The sequence below is a fragment of the Myripristis murdjan genome, chromosome 10, assembly GCF_902150065.1.
Source record: "Myripristis murdjan chromosome 10, fMyrMur1.1, whole genome shotgun sequence".
In the NCBI taxonomy this organism is placed as follows: domain Eukaryota; kingdom Metazoa; phylum Chordata; class Actinopteri; order Holocentriformes; family Holocentridae; genus Myripristis; species Myripristis murdjan.
Window position 1 is genome coordinate 12,148,078 of NC_043989.1, and position 25,998 is coordinate 12,174,075.

The 25,998-nt window shown below is 40.6% G+C and overlaps 1 protein-coding gene across 5 annotated transcripts in view; it reads left to right on the plus strand.

The window, feature by feature from the left end:
- Positions 1 to 25,998, plus strand: part of diaph2 (diaphanous-related formin 2) — a 415,888-nt gene that overhangs the window by 132,866 nt on the left and 257,024 nt on the right. For all 5 annotated transcript variants that reach the window (XM_030062123.1, XM_030062125.1, XM_030062126.1 and 2 more), the window contains 9 exons: positions 349 to 485; positions 2,978 to 3,086; positions 5,976 to 6,086; positions 8,060 to 8,172; positions 11,462 to 11,578; positions 15,153 to 15,271; positions 16,168 to 16,232; positions 17,072 to 17,176; positions 25,079 to 25,453. In XM_030062123.1, the coding sequence (XP_029917983.1) occupies positions 349 to 485; positions 2,978 to 3,086; positions 5,976 to 6,086; positions 8,060 to 8,172; positions 11,462 to 11,578; positions 15,153 to 15,271; positions 16,168 to 16,232; positions 17,072 to 17,176; positions 25,079 to 25,453 (1,251 nt within the window). The remainder of the gene's footprint in view (positions 1 to 348; positions 486 to 2,977; positions 3,087 to 5,975; positions 6,087 to 8,059; positions 8,173 to 11,461; positions 11,579 to 15,152; positions 15,272 to 16,167; positions 16,233 to 17,071; positions 17,177 to 25,078; positions 25,454 to 25,998) is intronic.

Consider the following 25,998-nt stretch of genomic DNA (forward strand, 5'->3'; position numbering starts at 1 on the left):
AAGGATAGATGAACTATTGATATTTCTACCCTTTAACTCAATCCCCACACGTGGTCATCTCTACCCATTGCTTGCGTTGTGGGGAGATTTAAAGGTAGAGGAGACTATAAGTATTTGTCCCTGTAGTCCTGTCCTGAATTGAATTAATTCATCATCGTCTCCATTTCCTCCCATGGCCTCGTTGTCCCTCCTTAAAAGAGAATTAAGGCTAACTATAACTTACATTAGCGCTTTTTTGTATAATTCATTTTTTAACTTGAAGTGAAAGTTCTCCATGAATGCAAATGCTCTCATTAATTTATACCCAATGGACTTTTTTTCCCCTCTTTCCTGCCTCCTCCCTTCCAGTATGGACTGCAAAGGATTCTGGGAGATGAGCGGAGCCTGTTGTTACTGGCACGGGCGATTGACCCTAAACAGACCAATATGATGACAGAGATTGTCAAAATTCTCTCGGCTGTCTGTATTATAGGCGAGGAAAACATGTGAGTTTAATTTACCATACCTGATCACTCATCACACTCAATCTCACAGCTTTTGCTCTTGCCAATGTGCTTCTCTCATGTCTTGCATTTGATAAAACATGCATATTTCTAGACAGCCTATCACTTGAACACCCACACAACATGTAATTGCTCTCGGCAAAATCTTCATTAATATAAGGATTTTGTCACAGTTATGTGTCTTTGGTAGCTTAGGCGGAATATACAGGACACACTTTTTACTTTTGCTTTAAAGATAACAGCTTAGCGCAGCACAATTTTTAAATCTTAACTAATGAAGAAAAATGTCAGCCTCTGAACTGCTTTGGTGTGGCTTAGAACTCTGACTGAAAGTAGTAGAGAGGTAAAACTGTTGAAAATAAGGTCCATCTCTGCAGTGGTTACATTCTCTGTGATGTTTTCCAATATAGGTAGTTTCCATCGAACAGAAACCTAGAGCAGGACACAAAGAAAGAACCACTTCTTCCTGTAAGCTTTAGAATATCACTGCTATGCTGAGAGCATCTCCCACTGGGTGGCATGTTCTCATACAGAAATTGCACAACATACATTTCTGTTTACTCACTGAATGCCCCTATATTGCATTTGCAGCTGACCTCAGATAGCATAGAAATCTCTGTGGTCACATGGTCAGATGATGCAGTTTAAACTATTTAATGTGTGGAACTGCTCAGTGTACATTTGCCATGGACACACAGCCAGGCTGACACATTATAAATTGAATCCAGGGAGTATTTTTTATTGTGTTTCCCACAGGGCTGGACTAGAATAACAATGGCACTTCAAAGTCAGTCTGTATGCAGTGGTAGAAATAAACAAACCTGCAAATTGTGTTGGAGAAGCTGAGTTCAGCAGCGTGTCTCATGTCTCTGACCATCCAAATAGGCCTGTTTGTTTGTGGTTCTGACCCTTGCTGTGACTGTGCATACTTTCCTAACCCAAAATGATTTTCGAGGAACTGAATGTCTTCTATCACAGTATCCACTCTCCATCTTAAATACACACACAGAGAAGTTAGAAACAGGCAGAGATTTTCACACACATACACTTACGCGCATTATGCTGAGGCAGATGCAGCGTGCACAAACAGCACACGCTTCTATCTCCCTCCTAAAGTACCCAAGAACAGATTGAAGTTAACATGCTGATCTTCTACATGATCATAGCCGTGCATTAAAATGTACACATGCTGTATAAACGACAGCCAAAGGAGCTGATGTTTCACTTTCCTGCTTAGAAACCTCTTTGCCAGCCACTGTTGTGACGCTGGCTCATATTCAACACCCACTTCAGCTGACAACATCAAAAGGAAACACGACAAGTTAAGCAGATCTATGTAGTCCTGTTTTGAGGCACTGTCTGAACTGGCTTTAAAGCTGCTCAGTATGCAGCCCCCCACGCTTGTCTGTGACTCTCTAACCCCTATCAGAGAGCATGGCCATTTCATTTATCTCAGTGTCAGGCTTACTCCACACATACTGTATACTGCTACCAGTCAGACACATGATCTTTCTTTTTCACAGAGATATTTCTCAAAAAGTTTGTATTTTTCTGTTAAGGTAATAAAAAATAGTGAGGTTTCAGAAGATGTGTGATTATACATGTTTGCAATCTAATGTAGTTTTAACTTCATGTCAAATGGGAGCATGGAGGTGCACAGGCACATACAAAAATGAGTTGATCTCTGCTTTTAACATTTGACTTAGTCTTTTTTTCCTGAACAGAGGGGGTTGTACAAGAGTTTCACAGGAAGGGCAGATGAATTATATGGTCTTGGCTCATCTTAGTTGTTGGGTTTTCTCTGTTGATAAAAGTAAGATAGTAAAAGTACCTTTAGAATGAGAGAGCAATACAGAGAGAGAGCTACAAATGAAATGATTAAGTAAGCATATTTCGAGTCATAACTCATACATAGCTACATTATGGTTACTGTTTAAGTGCTCATATGACCTCATTGTTACTTTCACTGCAGTTCTATCTGTATGTGTATTTTCTCCTTGGATCACAATTTACAGTATGATACTGTCAAAAGTACTATTCAACAGAGTTGCCTTGAGCCTTTGCAAGTGCTCTCAATTGCTTACCTTTTCAGTAGATGTATTTGCACGTTACTCTTGCAGTCTGCAATAATTTGCACCGTTACTGGCTCAGACAAATACATCATTCTACTACAACTGCTTTGACACCTGATCACATCAGCACAAAAAAGCCCTTTCTTGTCTAGCGTTGTCTTAGCAACAAGCACAGAGGACTCAAAATTTGATTTTGCAGAAATAATTCAAATAAATGGAGAACAGTCAGATTGGTCACAAAAGCCGGCCAAATAAATGTCCAGACCAAGATAGAGAGGGAGACAAGATGCATGGTGTATGAGTTGAAAGTTGTGAGTAAATACTACTGTGAGTAAAAAGTGATGAAAAAGCATTTGTTGAATTTTTTTGTTTGCCTGCCCCTTGCTTTTTTTCATTTTCCAGCCTTGATAAGATTCTGGCTGCCATGACAATTGCTGCAGAGAGGAACAACAAAGAGAGATTTGCTCCGATTGTTGAGGGACTGGAGAACCATGAGGCCCAGCAGCTCCAGGTTTGCAGTCACTTGCTCTCTTACTCACACACAAACACACATGGGTGGGTCCTACTTTATTGGTTAGTTTTGTTTAGTTGCTGTAGAGAGAGCCAGTAAAGACAGAGCAGATACAGGAGATGGCATACAAAGAAGTGCCCTCTATCGCTTGAGCCACTGGGATGGACACTGAGCCCATGTGTGATGCTGAGGCCAGATTGAAACCGGCAATTGTGTCACTCTGAGCCCATTGTACTTCAGCCCCTGTTGTCTTCCTGCATGCATCTTCTTCTGTCTCCATTTCTGTCTTTGTGTCCACTTGTCAGCACTGTGGACTTGTAGTGTGTGATGGGAGCCGGTGGCAGGGCCATTGAAATGCACCAGTAGCTCCGCAACTTTATTGAAACTGTCTTATTGTCTTTGGGAAACCAAAAAATAATAATAAAAGCAGCAGAAAAATGTTCCTCTATACCCCTTTCTTACTTTCACTTTATTTGTTGCTTGCTCTAACTTGCTCTTTTTTCTCCACATACGACAAATATTTCCCCCTGAATTTTTGTTTTCTCGCTGTTGTCAGGTTGGGTCTCAGAGGACCCTGTGTGAAAGGGCAACTATAAGCACTGCACCTGTCTTCATTTTTGTTAGCATCCTTCACTAGCAGGGGGGAAAAACAGCAACAAAAATCCTGCTTACACCATGCTTTCATGAAACAAAACAGAGGAATTACTTTTCTAATTTCAGGGTTTGTGAAGTCATAAAGGAAACTGATGAAGGGGGTGGGAATAAGAAGTAGAAATCCTTTTGATTGGGAGGCAGTTGTTTTTTCCTTAAAAAATGCTGTTAATGAAATGAAGCTCTGCTAATTGTGAAGTAAATTAAAATACTTTGCTGATGCAGAGGGTGTAAGGAAATTAATAGACTTTTTTTTTCCAAAACCTGAGATGAGCTGTAGAACCAGACTTTGCTAATGTGATTAAAATGTGTTTTGCTGTGGCTCAGGCTTCTCTCCACTGCAGAGCAAGAGAGAAAGCCGACATTTTAACTTTATAACCATCCCACCAGTGCCACTTTTAATTACACTGTTTGGAACTCCCCCTGTGGCACCAGTGCTGCTCTCTAAAGCCCCTTTTATACGGTCTGTTCAATGCGGGAATGTTGCGCCGTTATGCTGCCTCACCATTCTGTATAAAATGTACGAACACGGGCATTGTTGTGTTCCATTGTTGTGTTACACGTCACGCCTTATGGTCATGCCTCTGCCTCCAGAACGCTGGCATTCTATCTAAAATCACACACTGGGGCATCGTTATGCCGGCTTTGTTTGGTTGAGTGTAAAAAAAGCAAAGCTGGCGTAATGATGGGTCTTCTTTAAGGCAGTATTGCAGGATCTCTGTTTAAAAGGGGCTTAAACCTCTCTAAACAGAGTTAATGCCGCAGCACTTCACCACCACCACTACCACCAGCCAACCAAATCCCACTCCATGATACTTGTCTGAGGTGTATTTGATGTGAGTATCAATCTGCATGCAGGAGAACAGAAAGAATTTTTCATGAGCTCCATGGGTTTCCTCACTCGCAGAAATCCTGTGAAGATTTGGTGAAGTTTCTTTTATGTTTTTGGCCTCTGGTGGGTAAAATGTCAGGCTTCAGTGCACAGATCTTGCTTAAAGGCCCTCAAGCCTTGCTGGAACACGGAAAGTCTGCCATGTATCTGTTGCCTGGCACTAGTGGCAAACTCACAATGGAAGTGCATCCTTCACTGAAACAAGGCTTGTGCTTTCAGGGGGAATATATCTGACATATATCTGTATGGAATGTATATATATTTTTCTAGTCACCTGGCCAACATAAACCTGTTTGATGTCCAGCTGCTACAATTTCAGGGTAAAGTATAGAAGAACAGACCAATGCAGTTTGCTCCAGATGGCTATTGTTGTGCATTGGCCAGGCAAAAAAAAAAAAAAAAAAAACACTAAACAGATGTGTCTTAGTGTGTATAGTTGTAGCTGTAATGAATTAAAAGAACATGTAGTGTAATTACCAAAAGATCTTCACGAGGTGAGGAAAGGCTACAACTGGAGATGAGAAACCATTTGTTACCCTAAGTGATGACTATGAGAAGCGAGACAGAGAAGGAGAGAGAGAGAGAAAACTTTAATTTGTGAGTTTATCTGGCTTCATGTTTGCCCATATGTTTGTGTTCTGGTGAAACATTAAACAAATACTAATGAATGGAGTTTAATTCAAAGTATGGAAAAAGAAAAAATAACAAAATAAATCAGTAAATAAATTAATAACCAAATAAATACAAATGAACTTACAAAAAAACAGCCAGATCCAGCAGCGTTGTAGCTCTTATTAATAAAACATAGTAGACCAGGAATTGTGCGCAGGGTCAAGGTTTCCAAAGGCAACTCTTCATGTGTCGTCCATGGGAATCCTTCAGCCTGTTATCGATTGTCTGTCTGAGAAAAACTGTCTTACCGAGGACTTGCTCCCCAGAGCCGCCTTACAGCTCGTTAAAACCCATCAGCGATTTCCACTGGCCCTGCTCTTTCCTTATCTAATAAATCAATTAATAATGCACATCTGGTCAATGGGCTCAACAGTCTTCCACTGTCTATAGACTTTTTCTTGCTCTGCTCCCCCTCCTCCCTGTTTGAGTTCTTTTGAAAGTCGGTTATGGAGAGGAGTTTGGTTTGCCCCTCTCCCTCTCAACAACACAACTGTGCATCTATTGTATTAGACACTATATATATTTTTAAATTCAGTCCTTGGTCCAGTCAGATACATCAGAACAAATTTGTATGCTAGAGACCAGTCAACCTGTTCTGTAAACTAATGCCTATTGTTCTGTGTGTATCTATGTGTGTGCCTGTCTGTTTGTCATTATACCCACCCACCCTGCAGGTTGCTTGCATGCAGCTGATTAATGCCCTGGTTACCTCCCCCGATGACCTGGACTTCAGGATACATCTACGCAATGAATTCCTAAGATGTGGTCTCAAGAAGATACTGCCTGTGAGTTATCAGAATATCGGGCACAATATGACTACATTATTTACATGTGTGCAGTTATATAATCATCATTGTTAGGTTTGTGAAAATCATTTTGTTAAGCTGCCTACAAGTGAAGAGAGGAAAATGATGTGGTTTTACGAAAGCTGGCTGGCCCAAATATTTATTTAACTGCCAGTCATTCTTTTATTAACTGTCAATCATTTCCTGTCATAAACACAGCCATATTACTTCCTTGATATTTCTGTTGTTCCCATGTAACGTTGTCATCATTTTTCCTATACTGATACTGATAAGGGATTTAAACACAGTCCTGCCTTCCAGCCACTTCAAGCACTACCTAGCAAATTTGTGGCCTGAGAACTTCATGTAGTGAAGATATGCTGGGTGTCAAACCTTCATAAAACTTCAGATCATGGGTTTCTCAAACTTAAGTTAATACATGGCAGCCACACAGCTAATATTACAACAGTGCATGTAATGTACTTTATAATTGTTACTGTATGCGAAGTTTATCTCATTAAATGTTGATCAAAGAAACATAATTCAACTGTAAGATTAAAGCATCACATCTTGTAGCAGGAAACAATTTTAAAGTCCCTGCATTGTTAATTTTGTCAAGATACCTGTCAAACTTAAACACATAGGATGAATATAAACTTTCAAAGCAAGTGGAAAAACAAATGATGATCTCAAAAGCACACAAATTATATTTAGCCATGGTAAGATAAGATAATTAACAGTAAAAGTTTCCTTTAGCTGGCTAATCATCCAGTGTACTGGCTTTAGTATTCACATTGATGTGTATGGTATTGGCATGCACATTAACATAGTCAATTATATAAAGATATATTGTTTTTGACACACATAACTCCCCCTTTTCTGCAATTAGCACCCTCTCTCCCGGTGAATACATCCCAGATTACCCTATTTACCATCTCCTGTCTGATGCCATTTGACACTATTACTATTGTTTTGGTTACTGTTAGTATTCACCTCACTGCTAGTTACTGCACTGCTGATCGCAACTCAGCTTGGCATTGTTATCAGTGAGCCTACCCGTCTTCACATGAGGCAAAAGCAAACAAGCTCCCACTCATCACTCAAGCCCTCATTTGTAGTGAGTGGGGTGAATGTGTCACAGTGCCAGTTGTTAATAAGTCATCCCGGCTGCTCCTGTTGATTATTGCTGTCATTACTTTAATTATCTTCATTTCTGCCCCCCGATATGAAGGAGTCTCAGTGTACAGTCGTTTATGAATGCCATGTTTGGCGTTTTTAATACAGGCATTTAAGCTGAAGCCCCAACATCTAATTATGAATTATGCTCAGGAGCCAGCATAGCTGTTGGTAGTGCTGAAAAAGTGAACTCTACTGAAAAAGAAAACACAATTTGTTTTGTTCCTGTAGTCCTTGATGCAGGTTTTTGGCCTTCCCGTTCTTCTCCTACCCCTCCTTTTTGTGGCATTATGCACCACTTTCCAAACCAGAGTTGCTTAAGACAGATGGCAGACCCAAAAAAAAAAAAAAAAAAAACAGTGCAGGGTGATTGATAGCTGCAGAAATTGGGTTACATTTGGCCCTGTCTCTGTCTCTAAACTCCACTGCCGGTGATTCATAGAGAAGTGGTAAAGAGCACCCCCACAACCCCTCGTGGCAGGAACAGGTGTGCAGGAATAGGTACAGTCTGGAAAACCTAGTTGAGACCGTTCAGGGCATCTCAGTTCCCAGTTCTCCCTACACCCTTAACAGAGAAACCAATATTCTAGTAGTACAGTTTTCGAGGACAGTTTGTTCATAGTAACACAGAAAAAATCTGAGTAGCACACTTTAAGTAAACCATTACACATTATTTCTCATTAGTTTCCTCCAGAGTCCCCAAAGCTATACAGTATCTGTAAAGAAATACAGTACAGTGTATGATAACCTTTTGTATAATTTCCCATTCTTAATTATCTGTGTCTAATTCATTCTAGGAGCTAAAAGAGACAGAGGAACTAGACATCCAGCTGAAGGTGTTCAATGAGAACAAGGAGGAGGACTCTATCGAACTCTCTCATCGCCTTGACGACATCCGTGCTGAGATGGAATATCCTTTTGTCCTCTTTTTATGAATATACAGATGAACCAGCATAGCTGACAGAAGATGAGTGTATACTGTGAGTTTGGACAGGCTTTGCAGGCTGAAACCCCTCATATGTTAGAGAAGCATTTCAGGATCCATAGTACAATATTCAACTCCATCTCTGACCAGGTATATATCCCTGTCATCTTTACTCCAAACCTCCTGCTCATCACTCGGGCGCCTTTTTCTGTTATTACTGGGCTAAACTAGGCTGTTGTGAGACTCAAGAGGCAGATATCAAACTGAAATGTTCCTTCCTGAAATTACTTTTTTTTTTTTTTTGCTGGTGATATGGTCAGTAGAAGTTTTGGAAACATTTCCATGTGGAGTTGTATAATCTCTACCATGGTCTCTACCATGGTCCATTTAAATTCAAACTTGTCGTGTAGCAGTTAATAAAGTAAGTGATAATTTAGTCCAGAGTTGGAAACTTGTTCAGGCATCCCAGACAAGAACCCTTTAATAATTCACAAATCTTCTCTAAGGGTATGTATGAAAGGCTGACATTGTGGGCAGACATACCAGACGCTGACATTGTTATACAGATGTTCAATCCAACAACCTTTTTCTCCCACCAAATCCCACAGTACCAGTACCAGAAAAATCAGCCACTGAGTGCCGCCGTGAGTGACAGTTTCTGTTGACACATGGAGGGCGAGGGGAGGGAGGAGGAGGGAGGGTGAGCAGAGAGAAAGGGAGAGAGTGAGAGAAAAGATGGAGAGAGGATGGAGAGAAAAGAGTGCACCTGGATTAATGATGTGCTTGAGCAGGTTCTCAAATGAGATGGCCCAATGTTTGTTTCCAAGGACAATGTGGTATTGATCTGTGAGCTCTGAGCATGATGCGAATGCCCTAGGTCCCCTTAGTCCCCCTCTGCCTGCCTAGCTGGTGTGCATGCATGTGCGCACACACACATACACACACACACACACACACACACACACATATCTGCATGGCATTACCTAGGTAGTACCGCTGCTACCTGAGCATTGCATATGTGTCTTGTTTCTCCTGGCAGGTTCATGAATATTAACAGAGAGAGGCTTGTCTCCTCTGTGTCCGGCCCAGGTCCAGGTGCCGAGGAGGTGACTCCAGGCCACTAATGAATATTAATGGTTTGTGGAATGGTGATTGATTGACCCCACCACTGACTGGTCTACATCACACCTGACTGCCGCTCATGTTTATTCATGACTGAAGCAGAGGGAGGGAGAAGGATAGTGAGGGAGAAGGAAGGAAAGAGAGAAGGAAAAAAGGAGTCATCTAATGGAGTGGCATTGTTCTACATGAGGTCTATGTCTGCAGCTTAGTGATAGATGTAGCTACTTGGACACTTTCCCAGTCTGGGCTCCTTCTTATGTCCTCTCAAATGCTGCTGTGGCGAGGCTATAATTGCATCTCACAGGATTGGTAATTCTCCCAGGCTTCATCCTCGTCTAATACAGGGGAGGGAAATGATACTTTAGAGGAGCCTGTATTCCCATCCCGCTCTCTCTAAAAATTTGATATGGGATACGAGTTTAATTACAGACACTGTTGAAGTTAATAGGAAAGTGTCAAACAGTATTTAAAAGAATCGATTTACTGCAGTTCAGCTGCTACAAGATTGTTTAGTGTTGGTGATAGCATGGGAAGTGAAGAATGTGGTTTAATACTTTTTTTTCCAGAGAAAATAAATGATTTGAATTGTTATTGATATTCTGTTGGAGGGTTATCATCAACTATTGATGAAGCATGAAGATCGGTAGTTGTTGGGAAATGGAAGAAAAATGGTCACTACATCTTTCTGTTAACCCTCAAACATGTTCTTAGATTTCTCTTAATTCTAATAATTAGACATGATTTGTAGGATTCTCTCAAAAATGCATTTCTGGGACATCAAGTATGATAATGCATTCTGGTGCTTGCAGTGAAAACATGGCCATTGCTGTGGAAAATAGCCTGTTATTCAGCTTTGTGCTTTCTTTTTGTCCAATTTGTGAAGCTGCGGGCTCAACAACCTGCAAAATTTTAAAAATCCCTTGTATTTAAATTATGTTTTCTGTATCAAGAGCAGAAAGGAGAGGAATTATTAAATAAACCCAAACAATGTAGAAAATGTATCATTCTGCAGTCATTACAGTATGCCAGTAGTTTAGCAGAAAAAGTCCATACTTCATGTTATGGCAGCAATAAATTTCTCATCTTGCCTAGCTTAACAGAGCACACACATAAACTTGTTTACTATATTTTTTTTCTGGAAGAATCTCCATGGGACAATCTCCCTTTTTCAGTCAAACAATTTAAATAGATCCTAAGTTATTTATTTTCCTAGTTTCTTCATGTCTTAGAGCTACAATTTTGAAATGCCACAAATATAACATTTGAATGAAACACCTAAAGAAAACTAACCATAAACATATTTTATGTGTGTCAATGTGTGAATCAAAGGAAACACATATTTACAATCATTTTTGACATACTAATTTCAATATCAAACATATTTTCAGGATTTTTTTTCAAAACAAATACTTAGCAGTCCGCCTTCAAGAAACATGTATATGATAGCTAAATATGAGAGAAAGGGTAAAAAATGACAATCTGATTCATCATCTGTTTGAGACATCAAAGCCATCACTCCTTCCTCCTGGGGAGAGAAAACATAAGACACCTAATCAGTACTTTTTGCAAGTTTAATAACATGTATTTTTCCTCCTGAGTACAAGTCAGTTTCAATCCCGGAACTGAATTTCAGCAATATTTCTGCCTTGTGAATGATCGGCTTCTCATCATTCTAGCCTTAAAATATTCAAACCAATGCACTTTTCATGTGATTAATTTCCTCTGTCTTGAAAGGTTCAGAGTGACAGGTAAACCAGAGGGAGCATTCTTTATTGCCGATTCCCCTCCTCAAGTTAGCTGTTTACACTCTTTTAGCTCCCTGGAGAGAGAAAGGATAAGAGGAATCACAGCTCCGTTTTCTTGTGCACAATGACGCCTGTCGGAATACTTGAGGAGAAAAAAAATGGGGAAAAAAAACCTGAATATTTATAGAATTATTCAGGTATGTAGAATGCAATATTGCTGTGGAGAAAGATGATGAAAAACAAAGGAGCAATGAAGCAACCGCTTACATTTCCTAATGCTCCTCGTGTTTCCTAATGAGCTCAAATTGTGTGCCTTCTCAATGAGCTGAGTTTAACGATTGAAATAGCCTATAAACTCAAGGAACCACACTTGCATAATGTTGTTTGCCCTAACCTTGCTGCCTTACTGATATGAATGAGGTGTACCATCTCCTGTCCAACATGGTGAAAGACACTGGATCAGAAGCCTACTTCTTGTCAATCCTTCAGCACCTCTTGCTCATCAGGAATGACTATTACATCAGGTGAGCTCTGTCTTTCTTCACATTCCACTGGCCCTCTATTGGAGCAAGACTGATGGCTTCTTGATAATTTATCATACATTATCATACATTGTTGTGACTCAAATTTTCAGCTTTTGGCCCAACCAGCAAATATATATACAAAGCTATATAAATAATTTTTTCCCCCACATGAAACAGCCACTGTGCAGTTAGCCTATATTTTTTATCAAGGCATCTGTTGAACCAAGCTGATATACAATAAACTGTGACTTTGACCTTTTGAATTAAAGTAGCCAATGAATCAAATCTAGAATATATATCTTAAAGGCTCACAATCTTCCATGCATGTCTTCACATTTCCAGCTTCTTACAGTATAGCTTGGTGAGGTTAGAATGTAAATATAAAATGTTTTAAAAACCTTTTTATACAACATCCCTATTTTTACAGCCACTGCAAGCAGAGAACCAGAAATAATCAGAGTAGGAAACATTATTCTGTAGTTGGGAATGATTAAGTAATCATTTAAACACCGGCCCGGCTCTCAGCTCTGCCTTGGAAGTGTAAATATGTCAGTCATTGGGCAGAGAGACTGCCACTCCCCTGAATGCAGTGACGCTGATAAATTCACTGCTGTGTCAGACCTTTTTAAAGAAATAAAATATTTAGAAAAAAAAAAAAAAAAAAAGATCGGGAGACATTGGTATGATGAGAGGAAAGAAGGAAGATGAATTTACCATAGACAAGTTGCTGCTCCCTTGGAGTTATGAATAATGTATTCCTCATCTAGTCAGAGAAAGTGAGAAATAGAATTCACATTAACCAGCTGGTACAGCCAAGTCCACCTCAGCACTACTGTCCATGTCCGCCACTATGAGGCCAACAGTAAGAAGGGATCAGTACCAATGCTCATAAAAAATTGATGGCCTTTTTAAAGATACGCTTTTAAAAATACATTTCCTCATCTTCCATCACAAATGCCAGCACAAACCTACACATGCACACACACAAACATTAACATGGACACATACCCACCGATGCATTCTGACTGAGGCGTCTTATTCCCGCATACATCACTGCCCCCGAGTTGGGATAATGGAAGATGCAGTACTACAAACAGCTCTTTCCAACTGATGATCATCTTTTTCCTTTTCATTCTTTGCCCTTTAAACTTGCATCTTTTCATGTTCTCATTTCGATCAGGTGGAAGCAAAATAGTACGTCTATAACATGAAATTAAAACAGCTTTTTCAGAGGAATAGAGAGGAACTGAGGTGGGATTGCATGCTGTCAGTTTAAATCAGTCCGTGGTGGCAAGTTTGACCATAGGTGTGTTAGATGATTTTGTGATCAAAGGAATACATAAAGTAGACATGTGCCTCCGCCAATATCCCATCTGAAGTAGAGACTTTGATTCAGAGGTGTTTTAAAATTGATCATACACTTTGTACTTTGATTCAGCCTCAAGAATTCTGGGTCAAATAATATAGTCTGTAATAAGTAAATGGCATAACGGTGCATTAAATAATATAGTTAATATTTTATAGTATTAAGATGGTCTACAGTGTGCAAACTGTTCAAGCGTTCTGACTAATAATAATGTCATTTCTCCCCAACTAACATCAGTTGTTACTCTTCCCTCCGGGGCTTGTTTTATTTTTGATAATTAATCTCTCAGTGCACGCCTAATGAATGGGAGCACATCAAACCCACCCAGTAAATATAGAGCAGATCTCCTCTTTTGGAGCGTGGCAATATGGGGATTACACTGGTTATGTGGAGCAGAGCTGGATCAAGTGGCTGGGGCTGTGCTGAACTGCAAGCTACAGTTGGAAGGAATGAAGGTGCCAAAGTGAAAGAAGAGGTGGGGAGTGATGCAGGGGACATATGCTAGCTTCTGGAGCCCTGCCCTGCCCACTGTGGAGGGGCATGACAGTTCTGGGTCACTCCCTCCTTCCCTGGTTATCTCCACCCAGCTCCGATCTGCTTGGCAGTGGCGGAGGATGGAGTATGAAGGAAAATAGGGCGGCTTATTGAGATAATAATGTGGTGTACATTGGTGACAGTTGTAAGCCGAGTGCCACGGCGCTTAAGCCATGCAGGGCGATGTGTGTGTTCTCACCAGCTTGCTCCAATCATGAGTGGGCGAATCTACCAGCTAAAGCTAAACATATGGTATTTCATGCCTTCAAAACATTGCACCTAAATTGTGATTTATTCTGATTTGCTTTGGCTCAGAATACTCTTTTTTTTTTTCTTCATATTTCTGTTCATAAAATGATATGGCCTGTCCACCCACAAGGTAACAGCAGAAAATACCCTTTGAATTTAAAGCCAACAGTTTCAGTCAAGGCCCAGGAAATGGACATTATTCCATTTACTGCTGATAATAAGTCATAGCATTCATGACATTTATTCCATTTTATTCAAGCATACTCTTAAATACTGTGTAGGTGCTTTTTAATCACACACACTCTGAAGTGTCACTTTTTTTTTTTGAAGGGCTATGAGCACTTTTGTGCTTATACTCCTTATGCTCACACCCAGAGACAGTGGACAGGCAGGCCTTGATCAGAGTTTAATTTTGTTATCTGCATCAAGATTGTGTGCCTTTTGCTTTGCAGTGGGTACCATAACAGGGCATATGGGGGCAAGCTAAGGAACCAAGAGGACCTTCATGAGAACACATTTCAGAATTTTTTATATACCATGACAACGTCAGGATGGTATTATCTCCCTAATAAAATAGTGCAGTGCAAAATAGTGCACAGTACATCTACAACAAAACAAACAGACACTGAGATGCCATACATGAGCATCAGCTAGGAAAATTATATATATGGGCTGTGTCCTAAATTTGCAACAAACAAACAAACAAACAAGGAAAAAAAAAAAAAAAAACATCAGTGAAAACAGGAGCAAAAACAGTTGTCCCCCATGAAATGAATGGGATGTTTCTGGTGGGAAAATAAAATTCTTCTTTTGGTCAGTGTCATGCTTAAAACATAATTATTTGCCATTTTGGAGCTCAGCTTAAGGTTCACGTTGTATTTGCTAAATGTCACTTGCAATTAAAGTTGATAATGTAACTGGGAAAAGGTCACTCACCAACGTACGTAGTGGAGCAGGAGTCCCAGGCTGATTCACACACACTGCACAACAAGACCGAGCGCTCAGTCACACTCTTAACTGGGTGACATGTTTTCCCGGTCATTGTGCTTTCAATTACACACATTACACTGATTAGATTTACATTTTAGCTTTTATGGTTGCTGTAATTGGCAAAGATGATTGCAAATTAGGCAACAGGGCAAGCGTAGACTGGGCTCTCGTCTGTCACCTTGAAATGGACAGAGTAACGGAGACTTGGATTCCATGTGCCCATTAATATGCTTATTTCATGATAAGGGTAAAGCAAGTGATCAAATTTAATAGGGTACCTATTTTCTCAGGCAGGAACCTTTTCGACATGGCATTTTGTGACCTCTAGGTTGGATAAGGGAATCATTTCTGGCTAATTAGCCTTGTAGAGTTTGTGTCACTCATATCTTGGTGTGGCTTGTCTAATTGTTTCATTTTATGTTTCCTGACCCCCAGGCCTCAATATTACAAGGTCATAGAAGAATGCGTCTCTCAGGTGGTTTTGCATCGCAGCGGGATGGACCCTGACTTTGGATATAGTAAAAGACTAGATGTGGACTTCACCCACCTGATTGGTACTTTTTTGAATACCTTCATGTTCACTAACTGTACCTTTTTTCCTCGTTTGTTCCTCTTTTCCTCTTTTCATTTAAGATATGTGTAGACAAAACTATGGATATATTTCATTCTCTAAAGTATTTATAATATAGCGCTACAGAGAAAAATGTAAAATGTTTAGCAGGGATCTTAAGGTGTCTAAATCAGTCTGTTTTTTATATGTATGTTTAACTGCAATAGGAGGTATATCACTGATGTTGCAAAAAAATGTTTTGTTATTTTGCAGTCACTCTCATTATCGTCTTGGTTCACCCTGAGGTGCTTCTGACAAACACCTGCAGTGGCTTGACATATAAGATAGGGTTGTCTAATTATTCATGAATAATACATTATATGTAAGGTGAGACTCGGGTACAGTGGTTTCATTTTGGTTTAAATTTTCTCACTTTCTTTGGTTAGAGCATTTGTCAGTTGTGTTCCTGGAATCACAGGGAAACAACATCTATTTGCTCTACATTTCTGATGTAGTCTGCTATTCCCTCAAACAGAGAAAATAAATAAATAACACCACTTTCCCTTCTTCTGTTGTGTCACTAACAGCTCTGTGACTTGCCAACAAAGGCTCATTAAAAGTTTCTGAACATATCCATAAAGGACAGATAAATTGTTAGTAAGTTTTTGCAGTCACTTTGCTGAGCTTAAATCAGTTGAAAAAAAAAAATGTTTCAGTAGTATGTTTTGTTAAATTTTCACTGAACCAAATACTCAGCATTGTGGGGGATATGTGAAAGATGTATTTTTCCATACTCTCATGGAGTCCTACTTTTTTGTCTTCTTTTGTAAGACTATATGCATCAGGTTCAGCTGTAAATCTAGAGAAGCTTTTGAAGTGACTGTCTGTCTTCTTTTCCAGATCAGTGTGTGGATAAATCCAAAGTGGAAGAGAGTGAGCAGAAGGCTGCAGAGTTCTCCAAAAAGGTGAGGCATTAATCACTCCCCCAGTCCCTTTGGTCGGCCAGCTCCCATCAGGAAGGTTTTTCCTCCCCAGAGCTCCCAGACAAGCTATTGATTTTCCATGCCCTGATCAATACCTGGCTGTGACGCTACATGATCCGTATCAGCATTACAAGGATCAGTGCTGATGCTCCGATGTATACTTATTTGTGCACAGTGCAGGGGCAGAGTTAAGTTATGTGCAGGCTTTTTTTCTTCCAATTCAGCATGTCCAGCCAGCCCTCAAACAGCGTTTTTCACATTCCCTATTTGTGTACTCAGAAAGTCCTTTTTCATTTGGGACTATTGAGCCCTCAATGAAGTAGATGAGCTGTCGGCTTAGTAAAATATGTTTTGAAATAATATAAAAATAATAATAATTAAAGCTCCAGTTTTAGTACATTGCACATCGAAAAAACCCTTCTGTTATCCCCAGGAGTCTTAGTCCCACTGCCTGGCGACATCGATGGGGGTCCTGGGTATTTGTAGGTTGCACGTTCTGTCCCACCACCCAACTGTGCTCCCTGCTGGGCCAGTGAAATCATTGTCCCGACATGGCTTGCTTTCTGCAAAGGTTAGATCCATCAACACACATGAAAGCCAGGCCTGAAACAAAGACAAAGGACAACAGGGCTTCAGGGCCATGAGGGCTATGAATAGAAACTGGCCCGAGAGCGTAAGATGGCGTGTATTGGTGTCTGTTGATGTGCCTTGCGGCCATTCTCTAGGGACACCCTGCCGCTCACCAACCTGTGTGCGCGTTTGTGTTGCTGTGCACGTTTGTACATGTGTTCATGGACCTATGTGTGTGTCTTTTGTTGTAGTTTGATGAAGAGTTCAGTGCACGGCAGGAGGCCCAGGCTGAATCTCAAAAGAAAGAGGAGAGAATCAAAGAGCTGGAGGGGCAGATCCAAACCCTGCAGTCCCAGGTAAATACAACATGGGAGGGGAGAAGGGAGGGTGGAAAAGTCCCACACAAATACCCATGGTCCTGCAGAGTGGTACCACATTACCCTGAAGGGATCTTTTACACTGCCTATTTTATGCTTCACAGAAAAGCATGAAAAGGAGACACACTGAAGACCTAAAAGTCCAGAGCCACTTTTAATAATCTTGATATAAGCTGGCTTCGTACTAAATAAAATCAGTTTGTCTTAAAACTACAGTAAAGCAAGGAGAGATGCCGCTCCTAGACAAATTACTAATTTGGTCAAAATGATACCTTTCCACCCCAATCATAGAGACACTACTGCTGTAAGTGGGAGTTTTCATCCATGCAAGAACATTTGATTTAATAAAGGGTCAATCTCCTCCTTAAGTTGTAGCTCTTTATATGGGCGAATTGCTCCATTGAAGCTTTTCCTATGTAATTCTATCACCACAGAGATGGATTGCATTTCTTTTCTTAGCCTCCACAGCATTTCTTCCCAAGCAAAACCCTTCATTCTGAGCACAGAAAATGACTGCTATTTCCCCCTTAACCCAATTTGAAACACTTTAGTGCTGCCTTGGGACAAAAGGGCAGTTTGCCTCCCTGCTTAGAGAATTTAATATAAACCAGCATTGAAAGATGGTATGGCCACATCTATATCCGAGATTGCTTTTTTTCCAAACCTTCATATCCGACAGTTGCTAATGTTGGTTCACCTGGTTCACCCTGTTTCTTAAACGGCACCTGCATATTTGGTTTGAGTTTCACTGGAGCTATTCTCAGTAGCGAGTTACTATTACTTCAGACCACCACAGCTCTAGCAATCATTCATTCTCAGTTCCACACCAAAAACTGTTAGATTTAATGTGGTACAAGCTTTGGCCCTGTTCCTGGCTGAAGTCACAGTGTTTTCTCCTCAGAACTTCACTTAATTTGTGTTTAGTTTTCACTCCTCCACTTTCAGTGCCTGAGTTCTGTGTCACCACTTGTTACCTGCATGTGTACCCAAACGGATTCATCACTCACTCAGTGCCCAATGACTGCCCATCCATATTAATGAGGCCACCACAGAGTCTGAGGCTTCTCTCCGCCTCTTCTGCTCACTCTCTCTCTCTCCTTCTTCCATGTTCTGTCTGAAATTAATGCATCAGGCTATGTTAGCCTTTGCCTGCCCTTTTTCCCCTCTTGGAGCTTTTTATGTTGTGTTTTCCACCCCTAACATACCATCCCCTCCCCCTTCCCTGGCAGGCCTCCGTCTTTTGAAGACTGACTGTTTGTGGTGCATTAACAGGTAGTGTTGTGCAGAGGAGCCCTGGAGAGTCAAACCCTCTCTTCCTCCATTTCTCTGAATGCTCCTTCAAAGGACTGTTGCTGCTGGAGAGCTTCACATCAACAGACATTAGCCTCAGCAGGGAAACATGTAATACGTTCAGCACAAGCTAGAATGAATGCGGCAATGATAGATTCAGCAGATCTCTTATCCATTTTGGCATTGCTGAAAGGGAACATTAACGTATATGCTTCACAAGGATACACTTGTGGTACTTTTAGAAACAAAGCAGTATTCAGTATTAGAGGTTGTACATGAACGTGCGAGCCCATTTCATCTCTCAAGGCTTAGGAGGAGTGCTGTTGCTCTTAATTTTCACTGTGGCTCACTTGTTAATTTTATTTTGATTACAGTTGATTTTTGGATTGTCTTGGCTAAACATGTTTTTAGAAATCTTGAGTGCTAAATATGCTAGCTCTCTAATAATAATTCAGAGTGAGCTCATGTTTTTGATTTTATGCAGTTGTTCACATGGGCTGTTGAATTGCTTCCTCTGGCAATGAACACAACAACATTATTCAGTGCCATTCTTTTTGAACGTTTTGATTCTGCTGCTGCAGGAAGACTAGGCTGAAACACTGTGTTTTGCAGCATAATCCACCTTTGACACAGTGCTGTACAAAGCCATTACTTGCAAGAGTGCAGAACCTTTAAATCTATGTCAGGACACACACTCAGTTTGTCCATCAAAGCTACTGTGCGACATCTTCCATTTTGCTGAATATGAATGAAGTGGAGGCTCTGTTCGTCTCAACGACAAAACTCAGATATAAAAACATGCATGTTTGAGTCTGCTCTTCACCTTGTCTGTGAACCAACAAATTTAATGAGAGTCTGTCTCTGGGAACTTTGGCATTGTAACAAGCAGCCTGTTTGATGTGTCTGTTTGATTATCCCTCCAATCCAACTGAGTGGAGGTTCTGCCTGTAAACATCGACAAAGGACAGTGAAATCACAACAAATGGAAATCATCCACCCATCCCCAAACCTTTTCTTGCACCTCTTCAAGGCAAAAAAGACAGGCATTCATTGAATTGGCTCTGGATGTGATGAATAATGTAGCACTGCAGTGGTACATTGGAACACTCTTTGCTATCCCATTAATAGCTTTTAACAACCCGGTGGTCTTGTAGCTGACCCAGCTTGGCCCCAAGAGGAGCTAGAGGTGTAGCAGAACACTTTTTCCCTTTAGTGTCAGTATACCTGCTGCCCTTTCTTATTACTGGATTGGACTCAGCTGATAATGACAGAGCAGAACTCACATGAAAACTGTTACTATGTGTGCTTTGCTGTCGCTGAAGATGCATCCAGTCCAGTTGTTAAGCAAAATTTGCCTTCTTGTATATATTGTGTAGATACACTGCTACTCACGTTTCTTGCAGCCTTACTTATAGAGTGCCACAGCCAATAACTCTTTGTGGTTAGGACAGTTTAACATTTCAGAAGGCAGACCCACCTGCTGACAGTCTCTTGGGATTGGTCTTTAAAATGGAAATATCTCAGAGCCTCTAACTTTTTATAAGCAAGGATAGAAGATAAAATAAAAGTTCTGTTTGCCTTAAAGATTGCACTTTACAACTACTTTTTTTTTTAATTCTTGCAAAATGGAAGTTCTTTTTAAGTCGCCCCGCCACTGAAGTTTCCATCTCCTTTTCCATTATACATGTTAAATATTTAATTTTCTACAGTCCACAGTAAGAGGTGTTCTGTAGGAATGACTTCATAAAAAATATTACATTCCAGTTGCTGTGGAATATGTTCCCATCCTTTTTCCTTTGGCAAGGTCATACGGAGTGAAATATCAAAGCAAAATGGGCACATTTTTGAAACAAAGACTGCAGAATGAAATCAATGCCCATCGCACATCTGAGAGTGTTAAGTTGAAAGATGTTTTGCTTCGACATAAAAAAACATAGCACTGGGAAACGGAAGAAAGCTTTTGATGGTGCACCGACTGTGGGGTGATGCTGTGCCTTTTGCCTTTTATGCTGCAGTCAGCGCTCTACACTGATGTTCTTTTCAAGACAGATTACATCTTGTTTTAGGTGTAAATGCACAGTAAACTCTGCCTTTCACACATCAGATAACTCATTCAGACAAAATGTGAATATGACACTATACCCCCATCATCATTTATTGTGTAAGGGACATCCTCTTTTCCGTGCCACTATTCCACCTGTTTTCTGTGTTTGGTGTGATAATAGTGTACTAGTGTTCCTTTACTCTGTCTATCTAACCCACTCCCATTTGTGCCTCTCTGTTGCTTTCTGTCTCTGTTTTCTGTGACTTTCTGTGTGCTCCAATGGTGTGTGTCTATTGTATTTGTGTGTGTGTGTGTGTGTGTGTGTGTGTGTGTGTGTGTGTGTGTGTGTGTGTATTGTATCTGCACAGTTAACTATTGAGACAGACAAGCTCAAAGAGGCTCAGAGACTCGTCAGGGAATCTGAAGCCAAGGTGGGTGTCTTCTCTGCATGTGCGCCCCGCATATCATTTTATTATGATCATTTTTACTTATTTTTAAATCACATTTTTACTCACTTGCAAATCTAAGATGAGTGACCCTTGTTCGAATCTTAAGGCTCAACATTTTATTTTCAAACTGATCTACTATATTCAGTATGGAGTGATCAAAACTGATTACTTAACTGAACCCACAAAATCAGATCATTTAATTCCAATTACATAGTTCTGTAATTTGGGAATACCATATTATTTAGTAAACATTATATATTGAAGACATTTATTCCATAATCCTGAGCAATATAGCAATGAGAAGCTGTGGTAAATTCTCTTGTGGTATTCAATTAGACACATTTCCTGCTTGTTTAATGCAATTTTCCCAAGTAAACACTTTCTGATTGAATTCCTCTATCAGAGATGGGAGCGAGGTGTAGGATTTAATCGCATAACAGTCAGAGTTAATTACCTGCCAGTCTGACCTCACATTGAATCCAGAAGACTATGAATTCCTAAGTGTATAGTCTAGATTTCATATGAGCCTGGTCTCCCACGCTAGCCAAGAATCCAGATGAGAGTGATGAAAGTAACGGCAGCCAAAAAACCCCACTCAGAGACCTTGCTTACCCAGCAAAACAACACTGAAGAGATACAGAACTAAGGCAAGACACACCATTGAAAAATAAAATAAGGCAGACCTTCTGGGAAAGCGACCTTTGCTGTTTTGATTGTTTAGTAGACTCAATATGGTATGAGTTACCTTGAACTTTTTGATCTTCTTTTTTGTACCTGAGGAGGACGACGAGGCTCGTGGCAGTAGTATTGGATCCCAGGGGCCCTGTGGAACTCTGGGCTCATTAGTATTCAGTAGACTTCAGAGAGAGAGAGAGAGGGGAGAGAGAGAGAGAGAGAGAGGCTCAGAGGGCCCTTCAATGCGGAAACGACGGCACTCTAATTTAGCAGCTAATTTGCTTCCATTCCTTCGTATTAATCTTAAAAGAGAAAACGGGCCGCGATGGGCTCAAGATTGACAGACATATAATCACTGAATGTGGGCTCCTGTTGAAGAGCTCTGGGCGGTCTGCCTGAGAAGTTCCTTGCAAAACACCTTTTTAATTTCCTCCCTAAAAAACAATCCGCTGATGGCATTGTGTAATGAAACACTATGCAATGTCTTTAAAAATGAGATCAATCACATATTACACATGCAATCAACTGAGAGAGGGAAGGGTGCTAAGAGAGGAATTGTTTAAGGAAATGAGAAACTTTCAGTGGTGTTTAGGGTTTCACCTTGGTGAGAGCAGGCTTCCAATCAAATCCAAAGGTCAAACTTATCTGCTTTGCTGTCTGTAATTGTTGTATTTGCATACATTTTGTCTCTAAACATTTTTCCATTGGCATTATCAGTGATTATCAATACCTGCTCATGGTGTGTGTGTGCGTGTGTGTGTTTGTGTGTGATAGGGCAGACATGTCAAGGGACTGTGAGGCGCCGTCTTATCAGTAATGGGTTTAATTTCACTCCTGTCTACTGTCTAATGGCCCGCTGTTGTCAGGACCCATGACAAACACTTGATGGGGAGGAAAAATATCTTATCTCCAGTATGATTAAAACCATAGCCAGTCCACAGGTTTCTCCCATATTGGCAGGGATTTAAGTCAGAACACAGCAGCCCAATCATAGCAGTCGGTGGCTTTCTGCCTTGTACAGCATCATTTATTAGTTTATCACCTCTCCACCCCTCCGTGCTCTTCTTTACCTGTACTCTGTATGCAACACTTAAGAAGAAAGCTTAAATAGAAACATACTATTAAATTCAACCACAAAGCTGTTGTTAGTGAGAGGAACTCTGCACCACTGACCAAGCTTCTTACCTCCACATGTCATGCCTCATGACAGTTCAGCATGCATTTTCTTTCAAAATAAAAGTCTGAAGATGCCCTAACTGCTGTTTAATGTTTGTTATTGTGGAAAACAAAATATTGCAAATGATGGCATATGATGGCAAATATGGCAATATTCGATAATATTGAATATTGGTCTAAGCCTACTAATAACTGTGTTGGTACTGAATCTTGACTCTACCCTTAGAGTCCTTTTGTTGTAGTGTTTTTCATCATGGTCACAAAGACTACTCACAGCTAGCTGCATAACAATTATTTCTGAATTTAAAATCAAGCATAAATGAACTGGAGCATACGTAACCCACTTTTCAAGTACAGCTGATGCCATTAGTGAGGCTATGAGTGATAATTTTGTCACCTGTGTTGAGAAATTTATGCATTTTCTGCAGATAATGAGCGATCCCACTAAACAATCCCTCATCCCACTTCTAATCACAGCTAGGAGGCTGGTGTCAACAGTTTTTGCTAGTTAGCAGATGAGACACATCCATGGTGCTATACAGTGTAGGTAAATCCTGTGCAATTCACAGTGAAATTGTACCCAGGGACAAAGAAAATACAGACAGCAGCACAGAGTAAACCAGTTTTCTGGGCAGTGGTCCTCGATTAAAAAAGAAAGTGTTAATGTCATACTGTATCACACATACAAAGCGTCTTCTGTTTCATAATCACCAAGAAAGTCCTCCCTCTTCTCCCCCCTAATCTCATTCCCCTGTGTTTTAGGTTGACCTCTGAAGTTCCACTGATGTGAGGTGTAATGGCTTTTAGATTGGACTGGATTACAAACAGACTCTCCAGCAGAACAGGCTGGGACAGATGCTCCTCAAGTTCAGCCTTTCTCTACTACCCGAATTTACCAATTTTACAGTCCCCTTTGATGTCAGAATATAATAATTAGGTCTCCTCTCTTTCTCTGTCGATGTGTGTGTCTCATGTTCCTCTTTCATCCTTACATTCACAATAAAAAAAATGGCATTTTAAGAGCATATTACTTCCTTAATTTGAGGATAACAGGATATTGAGGCAGAGCATAACACAAAAGGGACAACTGGTAGTGTAAACTGACAGGATATCAATTAGCAGACTTGATCTCTGGTACAACACCTATCTTTTGTGGTGTCCTCTTTACATTCCCTTTTTATTTATTTATTTATTTGCTTGCTTGCTTGCTGTAGCAGCAAGACCACACTACACATGGGTTAATCTTATGGAGTCAAGCACAGCAGTATTTTCCAATGTCCAATAGTATGCAAGTATGGCAGTGTATTATCTAATCTGGGCAACATAGTGTCACTCATAAACCTGTGAGTTGCTAGCATGAAGCTGTAATGTGCATCCCAGACACAAAAAACACACATCATTGAATAGAAACAAAAACAAGAAAAAAAAGAAAAGAAAAGAAAAGAAAAGAAAAGCAACGAAAAAAGTCCCATGCTGCTGCATAATAGTTCTGCAGGGGACTGGCTGACTCTACGCAGGGGTTTGTGTACGTGTGTGTGTATGTGTCATCACATCTCAGGAGTCACCTCAAACACTGTGCATACTGACAGACATTTGTGCTTGAGTTGATTTAACAAATGGACATTATGCTGCCTTCAAGGGGTCGTCAGAAATACCAGAGTTACCAATATAGACAAGGGGTAAATATGACATGGCAAATCTTGTTTTGCTGTTTCTTTGCCAAGTTGCTGACATATGCCATTTAAATGAAGAGGACATGGGGAGTGGAGACACTGGAGAGAAATCCAACCAAAGACATTTGTTGGCATTATTTTTAAATATGCATTCATTGTGGAATAGAAATTTAGCTAACAAGATAACAGATGTTTAATAGTGAATATATACTTTTTTATTTATTTCAGTGGGACTAGCATTCCATGAATAGGCTTAAGGATAGCGTTTTAGTCCAACAGGCCTGTACAGTAGACACACAAAGCCACAGATAGCAGTGACACATATACACTTGAATAAATTAATGTGGAGCAATGCGAGGCATTGGCTTTGAATCATCTCTTGTGATAGTAGTCCTTGACTTGCATGCCACACTGTCCTTGAGTCACATCTCCCAGGTACCAAGGCCACTCTGTCAACCAAGGCCACTCTGACTGGTTGCCCATTGGTGACAGTGGATTGACATATGGACTGGGCCATAGAAAGTCGCAATAGCTGGTGTGGGCCATCTTTAACTTTTCTATCCTGTATTTGCAGGTTGCAGCTGGTTCAGCCACAGCTGGAGCTGGAGCACCACCTCCGCCACCTCTGCCAGCAGGCGCAGCACCTCCACCTCCTCCCCCACCACCACCCCCTCCACCTCCACCAGGTGGCTGTCCTCCACCACCTCCTCCTCTCCCTGGCCAGGCCAGCATGCCACCACCACCTCCACCACCACCACCCCCAGGAGGTGGGCCTCCACCTCCCCCACCTCCCCCAGGGTGTGGACCCCCACCTCCTCCACCTTTCTTTGGGGGCCCTGGCATGCCTCCACCACCTCCAGCTATGCCTGTCATCAAATTGCCTTATGGACTGGAGCCCAAAAAGACGTACAAGCCTGAAACTGTCATGAAGAGGGTCAACTGGTCCAAGGTATGCCGACTCTAGCTCTGATGAATTGTAATGGATGTTCCTATTTTGACTGATACCACTGGTGATTTATAGGATGTAAAGCAAACATTTTTCCTGTATTCTAGTGTTACTTCTACTGTAATATGATGCAATTTCTTAACAGTCACACATACAAACATTTAGGAATGGTTGTGTTAGATTTATTTTAAAGCCGGAAGGTTTTTTTTTTTTTTTTTTTTTTTTGCAAAAACCCTACAGCATGAAAAGATGCCTTTTAGAAATAGTTGAAGGTCCAAACCAAGAATAAGCTCTATTCAAATCCACACTTAATCTAGTCAAACAGCCACTCAGCCACAGGCCACACTATTCCGCACTCAGCACCCACTGCAAGAGATTCAACAGTAAACAATTTTCACTGCTCAAGTGTCCTTGCATTTGCACATTCTTAGCATAATTGAATGAAGACTCGGTTGTGTAACGTTCCATCACATTTGAATACAATTTCAATAGGGCATTCTTTTCTGTGTGGGCTCTATTTTACCATAGTTAATTTACCCATTGCCTCA